At 36.8% G+C, this 22,802-nt stretch overlaps 1 protein-coding gene across 20 annotated transcripts in view; it reads right to left on the bottom strand.

The window, feature by feature from the left end:
* The window catches only part of LOC105475056 (single stranded DNA binding protein 2), a 331,890-nt gene that overhangs the window by 278,782 nt on the left and 30,306 nt on the right, over nucleotides 1–22,802 (bottom strand). Inside the window, exon 1 of one of the 20 annotated variants that reach the window (XM_071098719.1) lies at nucleotides 19,013–19,071. The exons of 18 other annotated variants lie outside the window; for them this stretch is intronic. In XM_071098719.1, the coding sequence (XP_070954820.1) occupies nucleotides 19,013–19,056 (44 nt within the window). In that variant the 5' untranslated portion in view covers nucleotides 19,057–19,071. One more of the 20 variants, XM_071098730.1, reaches the window with a different exon arrangement.

Raw genomic sequence — 22,802 nt, 5'->3', positions numbered from 1 at the left:
TTACATTACATAAAAACCCATTCATTCCCAAGTTTTGAATGTACATTTGCATACAGGCCCACATGTTCGCACGCAAATCCACAATATATACAATTGTTCAGGGATTTAAAAAGCATTCCCCGGCCAGGCATGGTGGCTCAGCCTGTAATCCCAGCACTTTGGGAGGCCGAGGCAGGTGGATCACCAGGTCAGGAGTTCGAGACCAGCCTGGCCAATATGGTGAAACCCCATCTCTACTAAAAATACAAAAATTAGCTGGGCATGGTGGCACGCACCTTTAGTCCCAGCTGCTTGGAAGGCTGAGGCAGGAGAACCACTTGAACTCAGGAAGCAGAGGCTGCAGTGAGCCGAGATCATGCCACTGCACTCCAGCCTGGGCGACAGAGGATGACTCCATCTCAAAAAGAAAAAAAATGCATTCCCTATTCACATTAGTTATTGAAATACTAGGCTAAGTTTAAATGAGTTTATTTCCAGACCGTTCAGAATATTTAATGTGCTAATCTACATTAAGAATTTCTTGACATAAAAATAATATATCACATTTCCAAATCTATTTGGCTATGGAGACCTTTTTGTGTAGAACGTTTTTATAGCACATACTTGGGAAACCACTTAACCAAAGTATTCAAAACACACAAAATATATACATATTTGCTTTTATGTATATTATGCATATATAATATACAACAAATCTGAATATATTATTTACTCATCCACTTACCCATTCCGTCAGCCATCCAACAAATAGTATATATAGTGCCTATATATGTGAACATTCTTGTGCATAGTGATAGGGGAGAGGAAAAAATCTGAAAATATGTTTAACAAATTTTTCTATCCTCCTCTTATTAATCTGCAAAAAAAAAGTTAGAGTTTTTAAAAGCCAATTAATATAGCATAATTCTTAAAAATCTATTAATGGAAACCAACAGATCCCCCTTAAAAAGTGATAAGTAGCAAACCAAGGAAATGTTATATACTTTACAAAAGTGCTTGAATATTAAAGGACACATATATTTTGAGTTATTTTTATTCTACACGATTTTCCAGAAATGACTCAAAAAATAATTAACTGATCCTTTTAGGTACTTAAATATATACTTTAGGATTAAGAGCCATAAACACACCAAGCCAATTAAATATATCGTAATTAGATGTCAACTAATCAGTAATTGTAAAAAACTAATTATTTTAAGCCTTTCTCTTGTATTTCAGAATTTTTGGAAGTCAAATCTTTCCTTTAGCTCCCTCATCTTATTCCTGACTTTTTATATCTCAAACTCTAGGAAAAATCTAAAATTATTTGACTATGAATACTGGTTATCAAGTAAAACTTAAAATAGTAAAACATTTTAAATTGGACAGGTTGGGAACCAAACATACCCACCCTGAGTATGTTTTATTAAAAAGTCAAAAAGCAACAGATGCTGGCAAGACTATGGAGAAAAGAGAACACATATACACTGTTTGTGGGAATGTAAATTAGCTCAGCCACTGTGGAAAGCAGTTTGAAGATTTCTCAAATAACTCAAAACACAACTACCAATCGACCCAGCAATCAAATTACTGGATATATATCCAAAAGACAATAAATCACTCTACCAAAAATACACCTGCACTCAAATGTTGATCACAGCACTATTCACTATAGCAAAGACATGGAATCAATCTAGGCGCCCATTAACAGTGGACTGGGATAAAGAAACTGTGGTACATATATACCATGGAATACTACACAGCCATAAAAAAAGAATGAAATCAAGTCCTTTGCAGCAACATGGATGCAGCTGGAGGCCATTATCCTAAGCAAATTAACACAGGAACAGAAAACCAAATGCTGCATATTCTCATTTAGAAGTGGGAGCTAAACACTGGGTACTCACAGTCATAAAGATCTAGCAACAATAGGCACTGGGGACTTCTAGAGAGGACAGGGAAGGATAGGTGAAAGGGATGAAAAAGTGTTAGGTACTATGCTCACTTCCTGGGTGACAGGTTCAGTCACTGCCCAAACCTCAGCATCACATAATATATCCATGCAACAAGCCTGTACGTGTACCCTCAAATCTAAAATAAAAGTTTTAATTATTTTTTAAAATTACTGTTTTCTTCAATATTAATCACTGTCCTATCCTGGTGATACATATGACATATAAGTGATCTGGTTAAATGCCTACTGAACCAGAAAAGACTATTTTGTGCAAGTTATCTCTTCCTTTTAAAGTATGATACAAAAAGGAAAATCCAGTAAAACCGGCCAGTTATCCAACAGAATTAAATCTAAATAACAGTAACGAGTTCCTTGTCTCCCTCTGAATCTTACTGTTCAGGAAATCTTCTCACCATTTGTTTACCGACTATGCTCAAAACAAAACAGAGCTAGGTACTTGATAGTCTGATTAATCTCAACTTTCCTTCAGAGACTCTTCTATCATCTGCTGAAGTCCTCTAGGGAAGTGGGCCATTTAGATGCACAGAAAACAGCTGGAGCATGAGGTGACACATAGACTTACTTTAAGAGATTAGCCCCAAGAGAAGAGCTTAGTTCTCAGTTAATCTTATGTATTCTCACTTAAGAAAATTTCAGGAAATAAAATTATAAATACAGGTTATTTCCACAAACTAATCATTAGATAACTCTATGGCCCTGAGGACCAGAACAGGAACGATTCTGCCAAAAATGCCTTTCATGGGTATTAAATTAATTTCCTCTGAGAGGTAACAGAGCAGCGAGGATCAAATGAGGAGTTTCTATTAAGTTCTTGGAAAGACAAGTCAACATCTCCAGTAAGGCTTCATTTACTAAAAGGTAAATGTTATAGGTAAAATTGTGTGTGTTCCTGCCCCCCATGCCCAGAAAGATATGTTCGAGTCCTAGCCCCTAGTGCCTCAGAATGTGACCTAATTTGGAAATAAGGTCACTGAAGATATGATCAGTTAAGACGAAGTCATACTGGAGTAGGGTTGACCTCTAATCAAATATGACTGATGTCTTTATAAAAGGGAGAAATTTGGACACAGAGATACTTATAGAGGGAAGGTGACACGAAGAGACACAGGGTAAAGTTGGTCAGTTCATCTATAAGGCAAGGAGAGACACCCGGAACAGATCCTTCCCTCACAGTCCTCAGGAGGAACCAATCCCACCAACACCTTGATTTTAGACTTCTCACCTCCAGAATCATGAGTCAATAAATTTATGTTGTTTAAGCCACCTACTTTGTGGTACTTTGTTACAGCAGCCCTTGCAAACTAATACAACAGGCAATAGGAAATGACTTTAAAAGTGGCTGTAAGGTAAACACAAAACAGAACTGAACTAGAAATTCAAAAGTCCTAGATTCTAGGCTTTAAACTCATAACCTTTGGCACAAATCTCTTCCTCAGTTTCCTTAACCATACCTCTTTCAGGTTGTTGTGAGGATAGAACTTAATAATGTGTGGGAAAGTGCTTGGAAAAACACAAAATATTAAGCAAATAGAAGATGTTATCACCAAAGATTTGCAATATACTTAACACATTTTAAGAAAAAGGGCAAAGAGTACAGAAAAGATATAAGTGATCCTCATGTTTTTCCTCAAAAATAAGAGCTAATGACCAGATGTTAAACACTAAATACACATAGAAGTTAAAGCAACTTATGGTCAATATTTCCTTATCTGTTAATTTTTAAAACTACAACCCCCCGCTAAAAAACAGCTATTACTGATAGCTCACATAATAATTAATTCAGCCAATACTTTATATTCCAGAAACTGGCTAAATCTAAAAGATACAGAGCTCAAAGACAGGGTCTCTGCCTTCAAGGAGCTCTCTCTACAGAAAAGGAAATACGATATATATTTGAATAATGTTTAAATTCTCTGGAATTGATAAAGCATTAAACAATATACTATAGAAACACTTTAATGAGTTAATTGAAAAGTTGTTCAATTTTCCTTATCAACGCTTTGCTGACCAATACGCCATGTCAGAGAGAGAGAACTTCATCTCTCAGATTTTTTTTAAAGCAGGCTTAAACAAAAATTGTTTTGTGTTTTTTAAATTCACTACATTTGTATTTTATCATTCCCTTGTGCGGGAGAAGAAAAATACAATTAAGGCTAGCTAGCTGGATTTTTATTTTCATCAGAGACAACCAGAAAATTAATGTTGCAACTCTCCCTGAAAATCCTTCTAAAATGTACCCTTTCTTCTTTAGTCTGTATGTATGGGCAATGTATCCCAATTAAAGCTGTCTTTTTTGGCTAAAGACTTTTCCAAGTCTTTAGGAGTGTGCTGAGTATCAATGATCCAGGTACGGTACTCTAACTCTAAATACAGAAGAAACAGTATAGTGGGTTGATCTTTACTCTCAAGGTAGAAGACACAGGGAGAGGTGGGAGGGGGATAGTAAAAGTCAATTTAAAGACAATTAAATCCACTAGAAAAACACTTATTGTGATTACATTTTTTACAAGAAAAAATATCTGAGATAACTTATCTATGTTGAATATAGGCTAAAGGTTCACTGAAAGTAGTTTGATGGAAGAACCAGGCTACACAGGAGTATAAAAGTAAGCATGAAACAGTGAAATGATTCAAAAAGTCTTTATCATCCTTTGTTTACTTATGCCAGTAAGAGCTTGAAAGCTGTATTTGCAAAGGCTAAAACACAAAGCAGATAATCTCTCAATGGATAATTGAGTTGACACTATTAAAGTCTGGGAGTTTTAAAGGCAGCAGATGTAATGGCCTCCATTTCTAGAATTTTAAAACTCAATGAGAAAAGAACAAGTAAAAATAAATAAATTGAGACAGAAGTCAATATATAACCCACTATAGCTATGCAAATAATTCTTTTTCCATTTTCTTCTGATCTATTTCACCTTTCTTTTCCATATTTTACCCCTTCCCCTTTCCCGCTTTCTCTTCTATGTCATTAAGCAAATACATAGCTTTTTCCATCTTCTCTACCTATATGTAGTTCCTAATAATTCCTGAATAATATCTTAATCACAACTCATAGCATATCAACAAATCTTAATCTAGCTCACATCTCATAAAAGACACAAACACATAAAAGTGTGACCAAGAAGGAAAAAGAGAAAGCCTAGACACCTGAAATACTCATGTCTAATTTGAGCTCCAAGAATTTAAAGAATCATATATACAGAAAGAAAAAAACAGACTTCTAAATAATCAGTGATCTCTAAGAACTTGAGATTTTTCCCTTTTAATTTAAAAAGGGGAATTTTAAAAATATATCAACTTTTGTATTAGACGGTTTCTTTATAAACCTTTATTTTGAAAAGAAAAACACTTTAAAAGTCCAATGAAAATAAATATATAAAAGCCATCATAGCAGATGTATAACACTTGGAGAACTATTCCTCTGCGTGCTATTTAGAAGTCAGTTTGTCTGGGATGCAGTCTTCCCTCAATTCAGTATTTTAAATTTAAAAAATTAAAAGTATATGAGGAGAAGAAAAATAAGCAAATTCTTTTCAATACTTTTGAATATCTGAATTTTATACTTAACAACTCAGATATTCAACTACAGATGGTTCTTGCACAGTGTCCTCAAATTCAGCAAACTTACTGCTTATTAAATTAGAAAAGAAAAAAAATCAAGACAGTGAACTCTATTTTAAAAACTCAAACTGTTGATAAAACTTCACTTGATCCCACTGCCATAAACTGGCAAGCTTATAGGACACAATGGTAACTATGGTCCAATTATAATGAGTGTAAAGGGTAAATTAAGTAATGGTAGTAAATAAATGAGGATTGTCTAATAGATACCGCGGAAGAAAAATGTGGCTTCTTCACAAAAGCATTGCTTTCTGATGTTCTATCCTAAATATGCTTTTGTATCTTGTATCAGTTTTAGCTTCCAAATGAATCCCAAAGAAGGAATCTTGTGATCAAGAGTAGCTTTGGTAGTGTTCCTCTTGGTTAGAAATGGGCAGATGATGAATTTTTAAATGTCATAAGGACCTATATAGTTACAATATTTAGTCACATTTTTCTACGGAATTACTGTGTCCAATATATACTAGTCTTTCAGAAGCCAAAGTATAATATGAGGGGCTGACAGGTAGAAATAACTAGAGGACTTCAACTAAAAACAACTTATTCTTAATTGACAAGTGCAAACCTACAAATAGGAAACTAAAAAGCACATTTCCATAGAAACAAAACATTACCTCCAATATAATATGAATGAATACATGAGGGCTGAGGGGATCCCAAGCATCACCCTTACAAGAGTGAATTGGAATAAGGCACAGATGAATTCTAAACAGAAGTGAGAGAATAGGTTTTAATATAGGGAACAGGCGAAAATTGGCAGGAAGGAAAGAACATTACAGTCATGGGAGCACGAATAAAGAGAAATCTGCAAATCAAGTTTAAAAAGTACATCTTTTTCCAAGATTTGTTAATATAAACATGTAATTATTTTTAGCACCTTTAACATATCGCCATAAATAAATCCTAAAGAATCAGGCAAGGAAATATATGTTTGTGTCTACATTGGAATATAACTACTGTATCTAATGCTCTTAAAGTTCATTTAAAACAAATCTGATTCTTCCCTTTCAGGCATAAACTTAAATAGTTAAGAGGGTATAAAAGCCTAAAGTAGGGCAAGTTTAATTCTATAATATTAGTAGTTTATTCGTATCTTGGTGCAGGAAGGAAATTAAATAATTAGGTGCTTGTCCTTAAGAGCATCTTTCTTAGAACTAAAACAAAAGAAACAATAGGCTTTTATGTTTCTTGGTTTTTTGTTTTTTTTTTTTTTGAGACGGAGTCTTGCTCTGTTGCCCAGGCTGGGGTGCAGTGGCCGGATCTCAGCTCACTGCAAGCTCCGCCTCCCGGGTTTACGCCATTCTCCTGCCTCAGCCTCCCGAGTAGCTGGGACTACAGGCGCCTGCCACCTCGCCTGGCTAGTTTTTTTTTTTTTTTTTTTTTTTTTTTTTTTGTATTTTTTAGTAGAGAGGGGGTTTCACCGTGTTAGCCAGGATGGTCTCGAGCTCCTGACCTCGTGATCCACCCATCTCGGCCTCCCAAAGTGCTGGGATTACAGGCTTGAGCCACCGCGCCCGGCCAGGCTTTTATGTTTTTAAAGATTAAACTCAGCTAGTTGATTCTGCTCAATAAGTTATCAATGAAATATCTATTCCAAATATACTAAAATATAACAATTCACCTTCAAAATAATTAGTATTTGATTTTATCTAAAAAAGAAACATTTTCCTACAGCTCATCACTTTGCCAGAAATTTACTATATGCTTAAATAAAAGCATAAAAAAGCAGGAGGCAATCTTTGAAAAGTATGAATCAATGACAGTTCAATAGGAGAGAATTATCAGAAACATATCCACTGTATAAGGGGAAAAGAAAGTCGAGCCTTTTGGACATGCTAGAAAAGTCTAAGGTAACAACTTATCTTCAGATATATCACCAATAGTAAGTCTGCATACTACTTATGATAAATAATGCTTAAAGAGATAATAAGTTGTAGTAAACAAAATTGATCATTCTACATGATAAAAAAAATTAAAAACTTTATCTCATCCAAAATAATCCCAACAGTATACGGAGGTAGATTAGCATAATGGTTAACAGTGTGGGTTCTGGAGCCAGACTACAGAGATTTATATTCTTACTCCTCCACTTCCTAGTTTAGCCATGTTGACTATGGAAAACTACATAATCTTTCTGTGCCTCAGTTTCCTCATCTGTAAGGGGAGGAAAATAAGAGTTCCTATTCCACAAAATTTGTGTGAAATTTTAAAAATTAATACAGGCCTAGCACTTAGTGCACAAGTATAAGCTATTTAAGCTATTTTTATTATTACTGTTGCTATTATTATAGTTTAAACACCATACTGAATCTTCAGACATTTCTTTGAACTACCTATTGTAGCTATTATTAACCACTAGCTCTTCAGTTAAAATATCAAAAATTATGGTCTAAGTAAGTCATAAGAGATCTAACCTAAAACAGAGCTTGCGTATTACAGACGGATATTCACAAAACCTTCTAATAAATGGGCAAAAATTAAGAAAAGTTTATGTGTTTCTGCTCCTGTTTGGATTCCAAAGCACTGCTGGCTTATACCCTCCAGCCACATAACAGTTAGGAATATGCCTTTGTCATCAACTATATGTTAGAAAAGGGAAAGGATCATGTCTTTAAAAAATAAAGATCACAGATTTCTGGCTAAGGAGGTAGGTTGAACTTACATTTACAGGCACACTGTCCCACCAAAATGAAAAGTAAAGGGATTTTTTGTTTGTTTCTTTGTTTTTGTTTTTTGAGACAGGGTCTCACTCTGTAACCCAGGCTGGAGTGCAGTGGTGCAATCATGGCTCACTGCAGCCTTGACCTCCTGGGCTCAAGCTATCTTCCTACCTTAGCCTCTGGAGTAGCTGGGACTACAGGTATGCGCCATCATGCCTGGCAAATTTTTTTGTATTTTTTTGTAGAGACGGAGTTTCACCACCTTGCACAGGCTGATCCTGAACTTCTGGGCTCAAGCTATCCACCCACCTCAGCCTCCCAAATTACTGGGATTACAGGGGTGAGCCACCACACCTTGCCTAATGGGATGTTCTTTTAAGGCTTACATTCGCAAAGATGAAGAGTCCACAAGATGAAACAACAATAACAAAATTATGGTAAACCACTTTTCAAACCTGAGAAATCTGAATACTAAACAGACAAAAGAGAAAACAGGGTTAGGGTTACACAATAGAATCTCCAAATGGCTAAAATGGCAGTACCAGGTACCTCTGGAAGTGAGAGAAAAGGTTTAAAAAGAGGATTTAAAAAAAAAAAAAAATCTGTTTAAAAATGTGTAAGCTTCCCAACTCCCCATTCCACCCCTTCACACTCCCAACAGGTGAACACCCCTCCCTCACCCCAGCAAAAGACTGGAGATTTATACTCTGGGTAGAGATGTTTTTAATGGTCTTATTATTACTGAAAAACATAAGGCAAGTTTAGAACAGACATACCACACTAAAAAAGAAAATAAAGACAAAGTTTATGTGTTTCTGCCCCTGATTGGATTCCAAAGCACTGCAGGCTTATACCCTCCAGCCACATAAGAGTCATCTCTAAGGAATCTGACCAGCCTAAAATAAGACACTTAAAAGATGTACATCGCCAATAAAACAGCCTACCAGATTATCCTAAACAGAAACCCGTAAGTCAACAAGCCCTATCCAGAGGCACAGAACTACTACTCCACTCTTTAGAACTTTTTTTAGAATGCGTCAGTGAACAACCACCACCACACATATAAGGAGAACCTGGAACAGGAAAGACAGAGACCAAAGCAAGCAAGCAAACAAACAAAAAAAGAGTAACTTGGAAGAAACAAATAATAGGTAAAGAGAGAAAATTTCCAAAAACTATTCTTAATAACCTTCAAAGAGATAAAAGAGTATAAGCAACCATGAAACAAAAACTGGATTATTATTATTATTATACTTTAAGTTCTGAGATACATGTCCAGAATGTGCAGGTTTGTTAGATAGGTATGCACGTGCCATGGTGGTTTGCTGCACTCATCAACCCCTCATCACATTAGGTATTTCTCCTAAAGCTATCCCTCCCCTCGGCCCCCATCCTGCAATAGGCCCCGGTGTGTGATGTTTCCCTCCCTGTGCCCGTATGTTCTTATTGTTCAACTTCCACTTATAAGTGAGAACATGTGGTGTTTGGTTTTCTGTTCCTGTGTTAGTTTGCTGAGAATGATGGTTTCCAGCTGCATCCATGTCCCTGCAAAGGACATGAACTCATCCTTTTTTATGGCTGCATAGTATTCCATGGTGTATATGTGCCACATTTTCTTTATCCAGTCTATCACTGATGGCATTTGAGTTGATTCAAGTCTTTGCTATTGTGAATAGTGCTGCAATAAACATACGTGTGCATGTGTCTTTATAGTAGAATGATTTATAATCCTTTGGGTAAATACCCAGTAATGGGATTACTGGGTCAAATGGTATTTCTGGTTCCAGACCCTTGAGGAATCACCACACTGTCTTCCACAATAGTTGAACTAATTTACACTCCCATCAACAATGTAAAAGCGTTTCTATTTCTCCACATCCTCTCCAGCATCTGTTGTTTCCTGACTTTTTAATGATTGCCATTCTAACTGGCGTGAGATGGTATCTCATTGTGGTTTTGATTTGCATTTCTCTAATGACCAGTGATGATGAGCTTTTTTTCATGTTTGTCAGCTGCATAAATGTCTTCTTTTAAGAAATGTCTGTTCATATGCTTCAACCACTTTTTGATGGGCTTATTTTTTCTTGTAAATTTGTTTAAGTTCTTTGTAGATTCTGTATATTAGCGCTTTGTCAGATGGATAGATTGCAAAAAATTTCTCCCATTCTGTAGGTTGCCTGTAAAGTAATGGCAACAAAAGCTAAAATTGACAAGTGGGATCTAATTAAACTAAAGAGCTTCTGCACAGCAAAATAACTGGATTTTTTTTTTTTTAAAGTAGGGGGTCCAGTAACAAGAGAATTGTTTCAATCTATGGAGGGTTGGAAGATAAAACTGAAGAAATCTCCCAATAAAGGAACACCAAAAAGAAAGATGTAGAAAATACTTAAGAAAAAAGATAATAGAGGGCCAGTCCATATTCCTACTACATCAAAGAAAATAGGGATTCGAAAACACCCACACACCCACAGAGAGAGACAGAGAGGAGGGCGTGGGGAGAGGGGGAGAGACAAAATCCAAAGAACTAACTCGATAAAATTGCCAGAACCCAGTAGTATTTTCTAGGTCAAAAGAAGCCACCAAGTACTCAGGTTGCTACTTGAGAGTGTGCTCCACCAAAATAAGGACCTAACAAAAAGGAAAGCAAGCAACAGGGCGTCCAACACAAGAAAGAAATTCTGAAGATGATGAGGATACTAAGGAAAAAAAAAGAGTCCAAGAAAACAACTATGCCAAAACCAGGTAAACAACCAGTATAGATTAGAACAAGTCAGAAGAATCTGAGAGCTACATCATTAAGAACATGAAATTAATAGAATAGTTAAGAGGGTATTTATAAATAAAATAGAGTTTAGAAATAAACCAATGATATGTTCATAGAAAACAAACCTACCTTTTAACAAGTATATGTATTCCATTGAAAATAAAACTGTGTACAAGAAAGAAAAAGTAACCACAGAATACTACTACATGGCAAAACTACAAATAGCATTTAGTCATAATGATGTAAACATTAAATACTGATATAATCAAAATTAGAATAACTGTTCTGGGAGGATGGGAAGACAAGAAATGTGTATGTGACTGCATTAACAAGACAGATGGCCAGGTGTAGTGTGGCTCACATCTGTAATCACAACTCTTAGGAAGGCTGAGGCAAGAGGATCGCTTGAGCCCAGGAGTTTGAGACCAGCCTGAGCAATATACTGAGCTCTTGTCTCTACAAAAAAATTTAAAAATCACCTGAGCATGGCAGTGTCAGACTGTAGTCCCAGGTACTTGGGAGGCTGAGGTGGGAGGATCACTGGGCCCAGGAGGCAGAGGTTGCGTGAGCTATGATCATACCACTGCACTTCAGCCTGGGTGACAGAGTGAGACCCTGTCTCAAAAACAAAACAAAACAAAAACAAAAACAAAAAACAGGACAGGTAAGAGGACAGAGTTCTTATCTTCCACTGTGGGAAGTCACAGGTAGTGTAAAAAAAAAAATCAAGTAGCAGCAATATAAACTTACTTGGATTTATGACAATAGATAACAAAAAAAGTCAGCTAAAATTGTTGAAGTTGTTTGTCTATAAGAAGCAGGAAATGAGGTAAGGGTAATAGTAGCCACTGTCGTCCTCCATTACAAGCCTCATAGAACTATATGACTAGTACTCTTTAAACAATGTGCTTGTAAAACACTGATAAAATGTGTATAAAACACTGATAAAATTATATCAAAATAAAAAAATTTCCTAATTATAACATTAATGCATGCTTACATAATTTGCAAACTACACAAAGAAACTAAGAATTAAGAAAGTTTGCCATCCAGGTAAAACTGTTATTAATATATTACAGCATTGCCTTTGAATTTTTGCCATACACACATACTTGTGTATATAGTTTTTTTAAACTCAGGGTTCATGCTGAATATGCAAATTACATAACCCTTTTTTTCAATTAACATTCTATCATTAACCTTTTCTGATGTCCTTAAGTTTTCTTTTAAAACTCCTTAATACTCCACTTTATCCTCCAGCATCACTTCTTCAACCTCAGGGTCTGTGAAATACTAAGCATCCCAAAACTACTTGCATCATGACTACCTAACATAATGCCTTATTGTAAGTACACGGCTATTATGAAGTTTAGTATAAACTAAACTCAAAAGTGATGTGACACATTTAAAGTGCAGATCATTTTTAAGAAAGGGAAGCATCAAGTATGTATGTATCGCTCTGAAAAGACAGGTGAGGCTGATGTTTTGTAATTTTTGTACAATTAAGGAAACACATGGCTTAAACCTCACCAGAAGAATTTTTCATTTTAAAATTTCCTTTAGTTAATTGTTCTTTAAATACAATATTCATAGTTTTAAAACGTAATACAAGAATATTTATTGATTCTTAATATTAATATAACTTGTTGGAAGACATTCTTTGATGGGTCTTCTCCCAATCCTGTACATATTGCTAGGTATGGCCAGAATGCAAGATCCTGACCACTTGTTACCAGGGCTGTTTGTCAGGGTTGTGTCTGCTGTGAACAACCTTGAAAAATGAGGTAGTCGCCCAACAGGACAAAGAGCAGCCTTGCTTAAAAGCAATGGATCCTCCACACCCAGAGCTCCTCAGCTCCAACCCACTATATGTACAGCATCTATCCGTAACATATTCTATCACCCCCATAAAACTTGGAGGTGAGGAGAACTGAAGAAAATATGCTAATGCTCATGCTGTTCCTATGTCATGAGTAATAAGGTCCTTTGCCTCTGACCTAGGAGTCTCATGCCTTCTACATGACATGTAGAAGCATCTAAGAAATAGTAAATGTTTACTTATAGAGTTAAATCAAATTCCAGACCCATTAACTTACCTCTTGGCAATTCAGACCCCAGGGATCAAATATATGACATTTAAATAATTAAATAATACTGTCGTCTTCCTTCCCACCCATTTTAAATAAGCGTAATATATGAAAATCCAAGTTCCCCACAAAATTTAACTTACTGTACATTTGTTCAAGACTTTCTACCAGCTTATATTAACCTTTTTTGCTGCTTCAATCCATCTGTCCCCAGCCAAATAAGCTTCATGATTCTACTTACATTTTCAATGCTTTTTTTCATTCTACATATTCCCCAAGAAGAGTTTTCTGGCGTTTTATCTCTCCAGCCATAAGACATAAAACGTGCACCTAAACAATTCACAAAGCCTACCTAAAAGGTACCAGAACCAATCAATGGAGCATACATGGTTGTGGTCTCTCCACGTAAAACAAATGTTGTCAATATATAACTGAAGCATGCTGGTGCCTCTTCAGACTTCAGTTCTAACCTTGTAAGCCCTGGGAACTCTCTCGTACCATCATTAGGATGCTAGGTGTGGTTTTTCATCATTTATTTATAAGACTTTTTTCTTCTTAATCATAGACCTTAATACCTTCCCAGACTTTTAAGCAAATAACAAGAAATAATATTTATTTAAAAAGTAGGGAAAGAAGCTCATAGCAACACATTATGCGCAGGGAAATACGTTTTAGGGATTGACATAAGAAGGAAGATGGAGGAGGAAACTATCAGGGTTTTTCATTGTAGCCATAATATAAACAATGTACCACAGAGATAGGATTCAGAGGGCTAAGAGGAATGAGTAGACCCAAAGTGACTGCTAGCAAAGAAAAACTCATACAAATGCTGAGAAAAATAGCAGATAACAGTGATAAGAAAAAGAAAACAGAGAAAGATCTAGTAGTTTTGAAAGCAGGCAAAGTAAGCTAGCTCATGTCAGAGGTTATCCAGCAGTTACCAATCAACCTCCTACCGGAAGCAGAGGTCAAGCTGCTGAGGTGGGAAACCTAATGAAAAAAACATCCCTACATTCAAAGGAACGTGACTGAGACTTAAGAGATTAGGAAGTTGGTGGGGGCTGAGGGCTTCACCAGCTTCACTGAGAAAGCTCTGAACTGATACTGTTCCACATTAGTTAAATTTATTAACACAAGTAAGATAAGACTATGAGTTTTGCATTTCAGTTATTCCCAGGAGTGCCACATCTGAAAAGAGAGTGTTGATTTATCAATATTCAATGAGACTATATCCCTGGGGAAATCTAAGTAAGAAATACACTGATAAGGGTCTTCCATGATATTTAGCTACAAGTAAGTCTGTAACTTCCGTAACCAAAAAAAGCAGTTTGGACCACGGAAATTGTAATGTAAATTTCTAAGGACATTTCTAACCCAGATATTGCTATGAACCTCTTACATAAATATCTCACTTAAAATATAACTAATATTTAATGAACACTAAATCTGTGGGAGTTTGTCCATTTCCCCATTTACATTTTTTATATTAACAAGTACACTTTTGGTAGAATTATACAGTATCACTCTTCAGTAAACATTTATTTTATTCCTAAAATGTTTCTTTTTTTTTTTTTTTGAGACAGAGTCTCGCTCTGTCACCCAGGCTGGAGTGACATGGCACGATCTCGGCTCACTGCAAGCTCCGCCTTCTGAGTTCACGCCATTCTCCTGCCTCAGCCTCCCCAGTAGCTGGGACTACAGGTGCCCACCGTTGTGCCTGGCTAAGTTTTTTGTATTTTTAGTAGAGACGGGGTTTCACTGTGGTCTCCATCTCCTGACCTCGTGATCCACCCGCCTCGGCCTCCCAAAGTGCTGGATTACAGGCGTGAGCCACTGCGTCCGGCCTCTTAAAATGTTTCTACTGAAACATCCTTGTTTATGCATTAGGATCCAGATGAGGTTGCCACAGGTTTCAACACAAAGTATGACAATAAACTCCTGCTACAGAAATTCATGGGATGTTTTCAAATCATAAGCAGCAGAAGGCTCCACGCCTGCTGCAGCCATGAGCAGCTGCTGATGTACTTCCCTCTGAGGTTACCCAGCTCCCCTTCTCCAGGACTTACAGCCACCACTGTTTGACCTTTCCCCATGCCCATCCCTGCTTCTTCCAAGAGCTAAAGCCAATCCTGAAAAAGGAGAGGGCTGATGATTAACTCCATCCAGCCGAACCTGTTACTTCTCAAAAGAGATGTCCTGTATGGGCTTCTTAATATCCATAACATGGTGTGGACACTCAGAAATTACTGTGACAGTGCAATCACTGTGGGTGCCCAAGGTTTCTATCCATCTTGATTATGAGCTTGAATTGAGGCTTAGCCAGAGACAGCAAAGGGTACTGCAGAAGAAGGCTGGCTCGTGTCTTAAAACGTACCCAGGTTTTGTTTTCTTTGAGTGTGATAAAATGACAGGCACAGAGACAACTGCCTTGGGAAGAAGAGTTTATTACTCGTAATTCTAGGAGGAGGAGGCATGCCATGAAGCACAGGTCTATATGGGAAGGTACCAGGGTCAGTCAGGAGGCAGAATGAGAGAGGGGAAAGCATGGCACAAGCTTTTATTATGGTTTTCAGCAGAAAAGGCCAATGCAGGGCATGGTAAACAGTTTAGAATTGGCTGGTTTGAGTAATTTCAGTGGGCTCCAGAGTGTAAGAACCGTCCCTAGTTGCCTGTTACCTGGCCCTAGGGTGTAAGTTAGGGTAGGGGGATAGTGGCTCAATCTGTGAAAGCTCAATAAAGGAGGTGGTTGGCAGTATGGGCTCTAGACTGGCTGTTTTACATATGAAAATGCTCACAGGAGAGTCATTTGCTATCTCTGGGAATTTTCCAGCCCTGGAGGAGTGGTCTGCCCTCAAGCCAGCAAGGCCCCAAGATGTCAAAGCATCATAAAATACAGAAAATAAAAAACACGAATAATACAGCTCAGACTGTACTTCTGGGCTCAGAGCCCATCCAGATTTTTACTTCTTTTATAAACTCTGGTAACAACCACCATTCTCAGCTCCAGAATTTCCCTAAATTAAAAGCCTTCTTTGGCCCTAGAAACACTACCAATCCTACCTCCACACTGTCACCACTACCATGCATTGGTGATAAATGTAACAGAGTATTCATTCCTAATGGTCTTCCCTTGGTTTAATACTGATTGTTTGTATCATAATTTAAAATCTGTATCACAGCCTACCAAAATAATGATATGGCCTTTGCTACAACTTCTGAGAAAGTCATACTACTGCTGTCAGAATCTTTCAGAACACTAAAGCTTCAGGTGCTAAAACAGCATTCAGGCTAGGCTTTTCAAGTTTTACTATTAGCTTCTGTTTAAATGTTTGCATAAAATTTCAACAAAAGGAACACAAAAATAATGCTTCAGGATTTCAAAGACATCACTAGTGTTTATCACCTTATAGACGAAAAGCAAGGAAGCTGACTAGATAAATATCAAGGCATCTCCCCCTCTCCCTGCCTCTAAGCTTCTGAACAAAATTTTTGCTCTACTTTAAAATGTCATCAGTCATGCATTTTTAGGAATCACAGTTTGGATTTGACATCATACAGTACAGTAGATATTTAAGCAGAGGAAAAACTTGAATCTCTGTATTGATATTGTAACTGGTAAGATTCATTTTACTGTTGAACTGTTATACACACTTTCCTGATTATTCCACATAAAAGTAAAACTAGGTCTGTTTAAAGGACACACACAAATATAGCACATCAATAACCTGGGGCTTTCTTTTTACTATATTGTTTTTATAATCACAGACATGCTTGCTAGGTAATATAATCAACATGAAACAAAATATTAGGTAGAAGACTGGTTTAAAAACAAAACTACATGGAAATAAAGCTATAGATATACAGATTTTCAGGGATTTTTACAAACAGCTATAATAGTAGGAAATCTAAAATCTGTCAACTGTTAATCAAGTCTGGATGCATACCATAAAAAATATAAACCTACTATTGCTTGATGAGACGTTTAGTCACAGCAGCTGAACATGGCAATCCAATCTGTACGCTTCATACTAAGGCATCTATTTAATCCTTTCAGATCAGGCTTGAGAATCACATGACCTAAAAATGTTCCCAAATATCTTTCCTAACTTCTATAAAACTCTTCCAACACAGACAACAAGCAAAAACAAAAACAAACAAAAATCTTAAAGGTAGTTACTTCAGATTGACGTCCCAGTGAAGCACCCAAATGAAAAGCTCCTGAACCAGTTCACACACTAAGCAAAATACAAAGAACCAAAAACAATTAAGGTTAAGTTCCAACTTACACAAACCAAAGAGTTTTATAATGCCAAAATCTGTAACAGAAATCTAATTCTTTAGCAGTTCAGTATCCAGTGACTAACTAATCAACATGGAAACTGAAAATAAAAACAAAAACAAAAACAAAAACTGGGCAGCCATGAAGCCTTTTCAAAAATTGGCAATCAAAACTTCACTATCCTGTAGCAAATTCAAAACCTGAACTAAAGTCTCTAAAACAACAGAACTCTCTAATAGATTATGAGATCACAGACATGACATTGAGTTTCCTGAACCATTTCATCAACATCATTATAAGGAATCAAATGCCTTTGTAAAAATGAAACAAAAAACCTCCAAGTTCACTGATGCAAAATGGAAAATTTGTCCAAAAACACTGGACTCTATGCATATAAGTATCACCTCCTTATTAGGGTTTTTATACCTTCTCTGCTGCTTCATCCCTACACTGGTCCATTAGGGCACCCTGATCTTCACTGAAAGTTATGGTCTAAACCAGAAAAAAACAACAAAAAAAATTTCCTTCTCTTGGTTCTTAGCACTGCTGACACACTCTAGCATTCCTTCAGCTAACATCTACTGCCCAAATGCTATATGCCAAGTCCTATATTATTCATTGAATTTTCTAAAATATTTTACAAAATATTAATGAAAAATAAAAGGGAAATAAACAACAGCAAAAAGAATATAAAATATCCTGGCTTACATCTGAATTAAGCATTAGGATCTTACTAGATCCCTGCCCAGCAGGTATTGATGGCATGATGAAAGCCTTGTCAGAAATACTGCTAAGATAACTATACTACAACTCTCAAAAAGTGAAATACAAACTATACAGGCACATTGTGAAAGTTCCTTGCTTTCCAGCTCAAGGTCAGTCTCCTTACTCTCTTCAGTATAATTTCTTTTTTTCCCAAAATGAGGGCAAAGAGAACAGTTCTAATCTTGTCACTTAATTCTCATGTCTAGGCTAGGAGACCTACCTTTCTCATATTTAACAACTATAGCATTCTTTTACAAGAATGGCATGCCCTGCTAAAGAATTCTGGAACCATTTAGATAATAGTTGCCGATGCAGATCCTAAGATTATTGCAACAGAGAAACAACCTGAGTCCCTAGTTACATGACCTTGAGCATGCATTTGTTTCCTCTAAGCCTTTGTTTCCTCATCATACGATGTTAGTAAGATTAACCTCACATGGTTGTTTTAAGTATAAAGTACACCAGTGTGATGAAGGGCCTAACATAATGTGTGCTACATGGCAGAAATACATAATAGGTCTCTTCCCTTTAAGTATGCATAAAAATCCAACATTAGAAAATGGACAAAACTGTGACAAAACTGCTGGTGTACACGCATAATCACAGTATCAAAATTCTACTTACTTCCAGCTCAAATAAATCCTTCCCTGATTTATATCTAGCACAATTGCTTTCTTTCCCTTTTGATGAAACCTCAGACACTTTACCAGTATCTATTAACCTGATACTGTAATTATTTGTACATATATTCTCCATGTGAACAATTAAAGCCAGAAACTCTTATTCTTCTTTCCTTTCTTTATGCTAATACAAGAAGTTTTTGAAAGTAAATTAAAACAAATCTTTCAATGCTTATCCATTTAGGAATAAAAGGACTACCTTGAATAACAGAGCACTTTGGGAGGCCGAGACGGGCGGATCATGAGGTCAGGAAATCAAGACCATCCTGGCTAACATGGTGAAACCCCGTCTCTACTAAAAAATACAAAAAACTAGCCGGGCGAGGTGGCGGGCGCCTGTAGTCCCACCTACTCGGGAGGCTGAGGCAGGAGAATGGCCTAAACCCGGGAGGCAGAGCTTGCAGTGAGCTGAGATCCGGCCACTGCACCCCAGCCTGGGCGACAGAGCGAAACTCTGTCTCAAAAAAAAAAAAAAAAAAAAAAAAGAAGTTTCTATACAAGTTACAAATGAGTAGTTAGCATCTTCTTTGAGATTACATAACTTCTTCCCAAACTGTCATTCATTGTTAGTAAGAGTTACATATTTAGTAATTTGTCCCTTGAGAAGGTTCTTGGTTCTCTGGAAGAGGAAAAATTCATAATGACCAGTTAATGATGTCAATGTAGTTGATTACTGTTGGTAGTAGAGTGTGCAAATTAATTTCCTCCAACTCCATTTTTCTCTTGTGTCTAGTCCCCATAAAAACATAAAGAGTAGGCTGGGTGCAGTGGCTCACTCTCATGCCTGTAATCCCAGCACTTTGGGAGGCCGAGGCAGGTAGATTACAAGGTCAGGAGATGGAGACCATACTGGCTAACACGGTGAAAACCCGTCTCTACTAAAAATACAAAAAATTAGCCAGGCGTGGTGGTGGGAGCCTGTAGTCCCAGCTACTTGGGAGGCTGAGGCAGGAGAATGGCGTGAACCCGGGAGGCGGAGCTTGCAGTGAGGAGAGACAGCGCCACTGCACTCCAGCCTGGGCGACAGAGCGAGACTCGGTCTAAAAAACAATAATAAATAAATAAACAAACAAACCATAAAGTTTTATTCTATCTGTAGCTTGTAAGTATTCACAACGGTACGTAAAAGATACACACTGAGTAAAAGTTTGACTCTGAAAGTTGGGAGAACGAGTAGCTCTGGATACCTCTAAATTGATGCGCATTTAACCCAAGTGCAGGCATACCTTTAACTGTTTTTTATTGAAACTATTAACACCCATTTCTCTGCCTCTTTAAACAAAACATCAAGAATATATTTAAAGCTCTTCCTGATTTCTCAGGGTCATTATTATTTATGTAAGTATCAATTAATGGAGCTACATCTCAGAAATACCTGCTATAGACACTATTACCCCAGACAGTAAGTACTCCATATAGACTGTTGGACTAGACATGGTATATATTATCAGCAAGACATAGCAACAGGGACAATATTACAGACAAGTGTTTACCCTCTGTTCCTACCTATTCATTTCCCCAGAGTTGAGGAAGGAGTATGTATTTATCCAACAACCCCTCACTTCTTTAACTTCGATCTTTTCTATGCTTCTTTGCTGAGGTGCCACTTGCTGCTACCACTACAATTTCTATCACTTCTAACCAAAACACTTATCTCTGCTGCTCTCTTCTGTCTTCTCTGCTGCTTTCAATCAACTGTCCATCCATCAGAATGCAAAAACTAATTACTAAAAACATAGCATATTATGAAAGCATACATTTATTTTTTAAATCGACATATATTTATAAAAATTCCAAGTAAACTTTAGAATAAAGTGTGTTGAGGTATGCAAAAAATCTTACTGAAATTTTTATTGCAGTTGCACTGAATACACAAATTAATTTGAGGAGAAGTGGCATATTTTTTTTTTCTTTTTTTTTGAGACGGAGTCTCGCTCTGTCGCCCAGGCTGGAGTGCAGTGGCTGGATCTCAGCTCACTGCAAGCTCCGCCTCCGGGATTTACGCCATTCTCCTGCCTCAGCCTCCCCAGTAGCTGGGACTACAGGCGCCCGCCACCTCACCCGGCTAGTTTTTTGTATTTTTAGTAGAGACGGGGTTTCACTGTGTTAGCTAGGATGGTCTCGATCTGCTGACCTCATGATCCGCCCGTCTCGGCCTCCCAAAGTGCTGGGATTACAGGCTTGAGCCACCGCGCCCAGCCGAACTGGCATCTTTAAAACATTATGTCATCCCATGGTAATTCTCTTCTATTAGTTATGTCGTCTTTTATATCCTTTAATAGGGTTTCATAATTCCTCCATAATGGTCTTTTGCATTCTTTTTAAAGGTTAGCTACTCAATTGTTGCTATTATGAATGTTGCTAAGTCAATTTTTTAAAAGGGGGAGGACTTGCCCTACCAGACTTTAGAACATAGTGCAAAGCCACTGTAATAAAAAACATTGACACTAAACACAAACAGACAACTGATCAATGAAATATGAGAAATAATTCATACATACTAAGTGTGTACTACCAATCAGCAGGAAAAGTGCAAACTGCTTGTATTCTACAGGAAGAAAAATAAAATCACCCCCTACACCTCACAGCCTATATAAAGGTAAACTCCTAAGAAATTACAGACCCAAATACAAAATATAAAATTATAAAGCAAATAGAAGAAAATGGAGATATGTGATATTGGGTTAGAAGAGCATTTCTTCAGAACATAAAAACACACACCACAGTGTGTTGATTTACATGTTGTGATGTGATGATTTAACCACTTGAAAATTAAGGATTCCTTATCAAAGGCAGCTACAATGGACAGAATTAACAGTTATAACAACGTCTAAAACCAACACAGACTAATGTCTAGAATATTCAAGACACTCCTACTGAGTAAGCAAAATGGACAAAAGATATAAATAGTCAATTCATGTTTATTTATTCAACAAATATTTATAGAAAACCTACCTTTTTAAGTGCTAGGGATACAGGTGTGAACACAGATAAGGTCTCTGCCTTCAAGGAACTTGAGCAGAGAAAATAAATAACTCTATGATTAATATAAGGTTTTCTTGTGATAAAGCCAATGAAGAAAGATAAAGCAGAACCCTCTGGGCACATGATATTTAAGAAGAGATCTGAATGAAGTGAGTGAGCCATGTGAATAAGGGGAAAGAGTTTTTTAGGCAGAATAAAACAGCAAGAACGGGAGGTCTTGAGAATAGAAAACAAATACGTGAAGAAATAACTAACCTCACTAATAATCAGAGAAATAAAAATTTAAATTATATACCACTTTACAAATGAAAGACTGGCAAAAATATAACGTAAGGGAGTACGGAGTGTCAGTGGAAATGGAGGAAAAGAGAACTACCATGTACTCCCAGTAAGAATGTAAACTAGTACAGACATTCTGGAAATCAAGTTGACAAAACTTAGTGAAATGAAGTATATGTATATATACCCTATTATCCAGAGATGCCACTCTGAAAAATCAAAGTTCTCCCAAAAGCCTGTAAGAGGACATGTATGAAAATGAAAATCAAAGTTGTCTGTGGTAGCAGAATATTACAGACAACCTAGGTGACCATCGCCAGAGGGCCAGAGATGTGGTAAGTACATTCACTGACACACCTAAAGTAGTTACAAGTTATGAAACAGATATACAGAGATCCAAATGGACAGCGGTTTTTTGATGTTTTTGGCACTGAAATACGATTAAAAAAAAAAAGTCTCAGATTTGCTTCAGAATAATACAGTTTGCAGAGATGGAGTTGTGGGGAGGAGGCACTAGGGGAGGAATAGTTAATAATATGAAGCAAGATTAGCTCTGAGCGGATAATTGTTGATGCTGGATGATGGACAAATGGGGGGTTGGTATTTTCTCTACATTTGGATCTGTTTGAAGTTTTCTATCACAAAAGGCATTTTAACATGTTGAATGAAAAAAGAAACAGAAGATCTTTAGCCCATCGTCATCTATATAAATGTAAAATGTGTAC

This window comes from Macaca nemestrina, chromosome 6 (genome assembly GCF_043159975.1).
Source record: "Macaca nemestrina isolate mMacNem1 chromosome 6, mMacNem.hap1, whole genome shotgun sequence".
Taxonomy (NCBI): domain Eukaryota; kingdom Metazoa; phylum Chordata; class Mammalia; order Primates; family Cercopithecidae; genus Macaca; species Macaca nemestrina.
The sequence above is the reverse complement of the archived record's forward strand: the minus strand, read 5'-3'. Positions and strand labels throughout refer to the sequence as shown.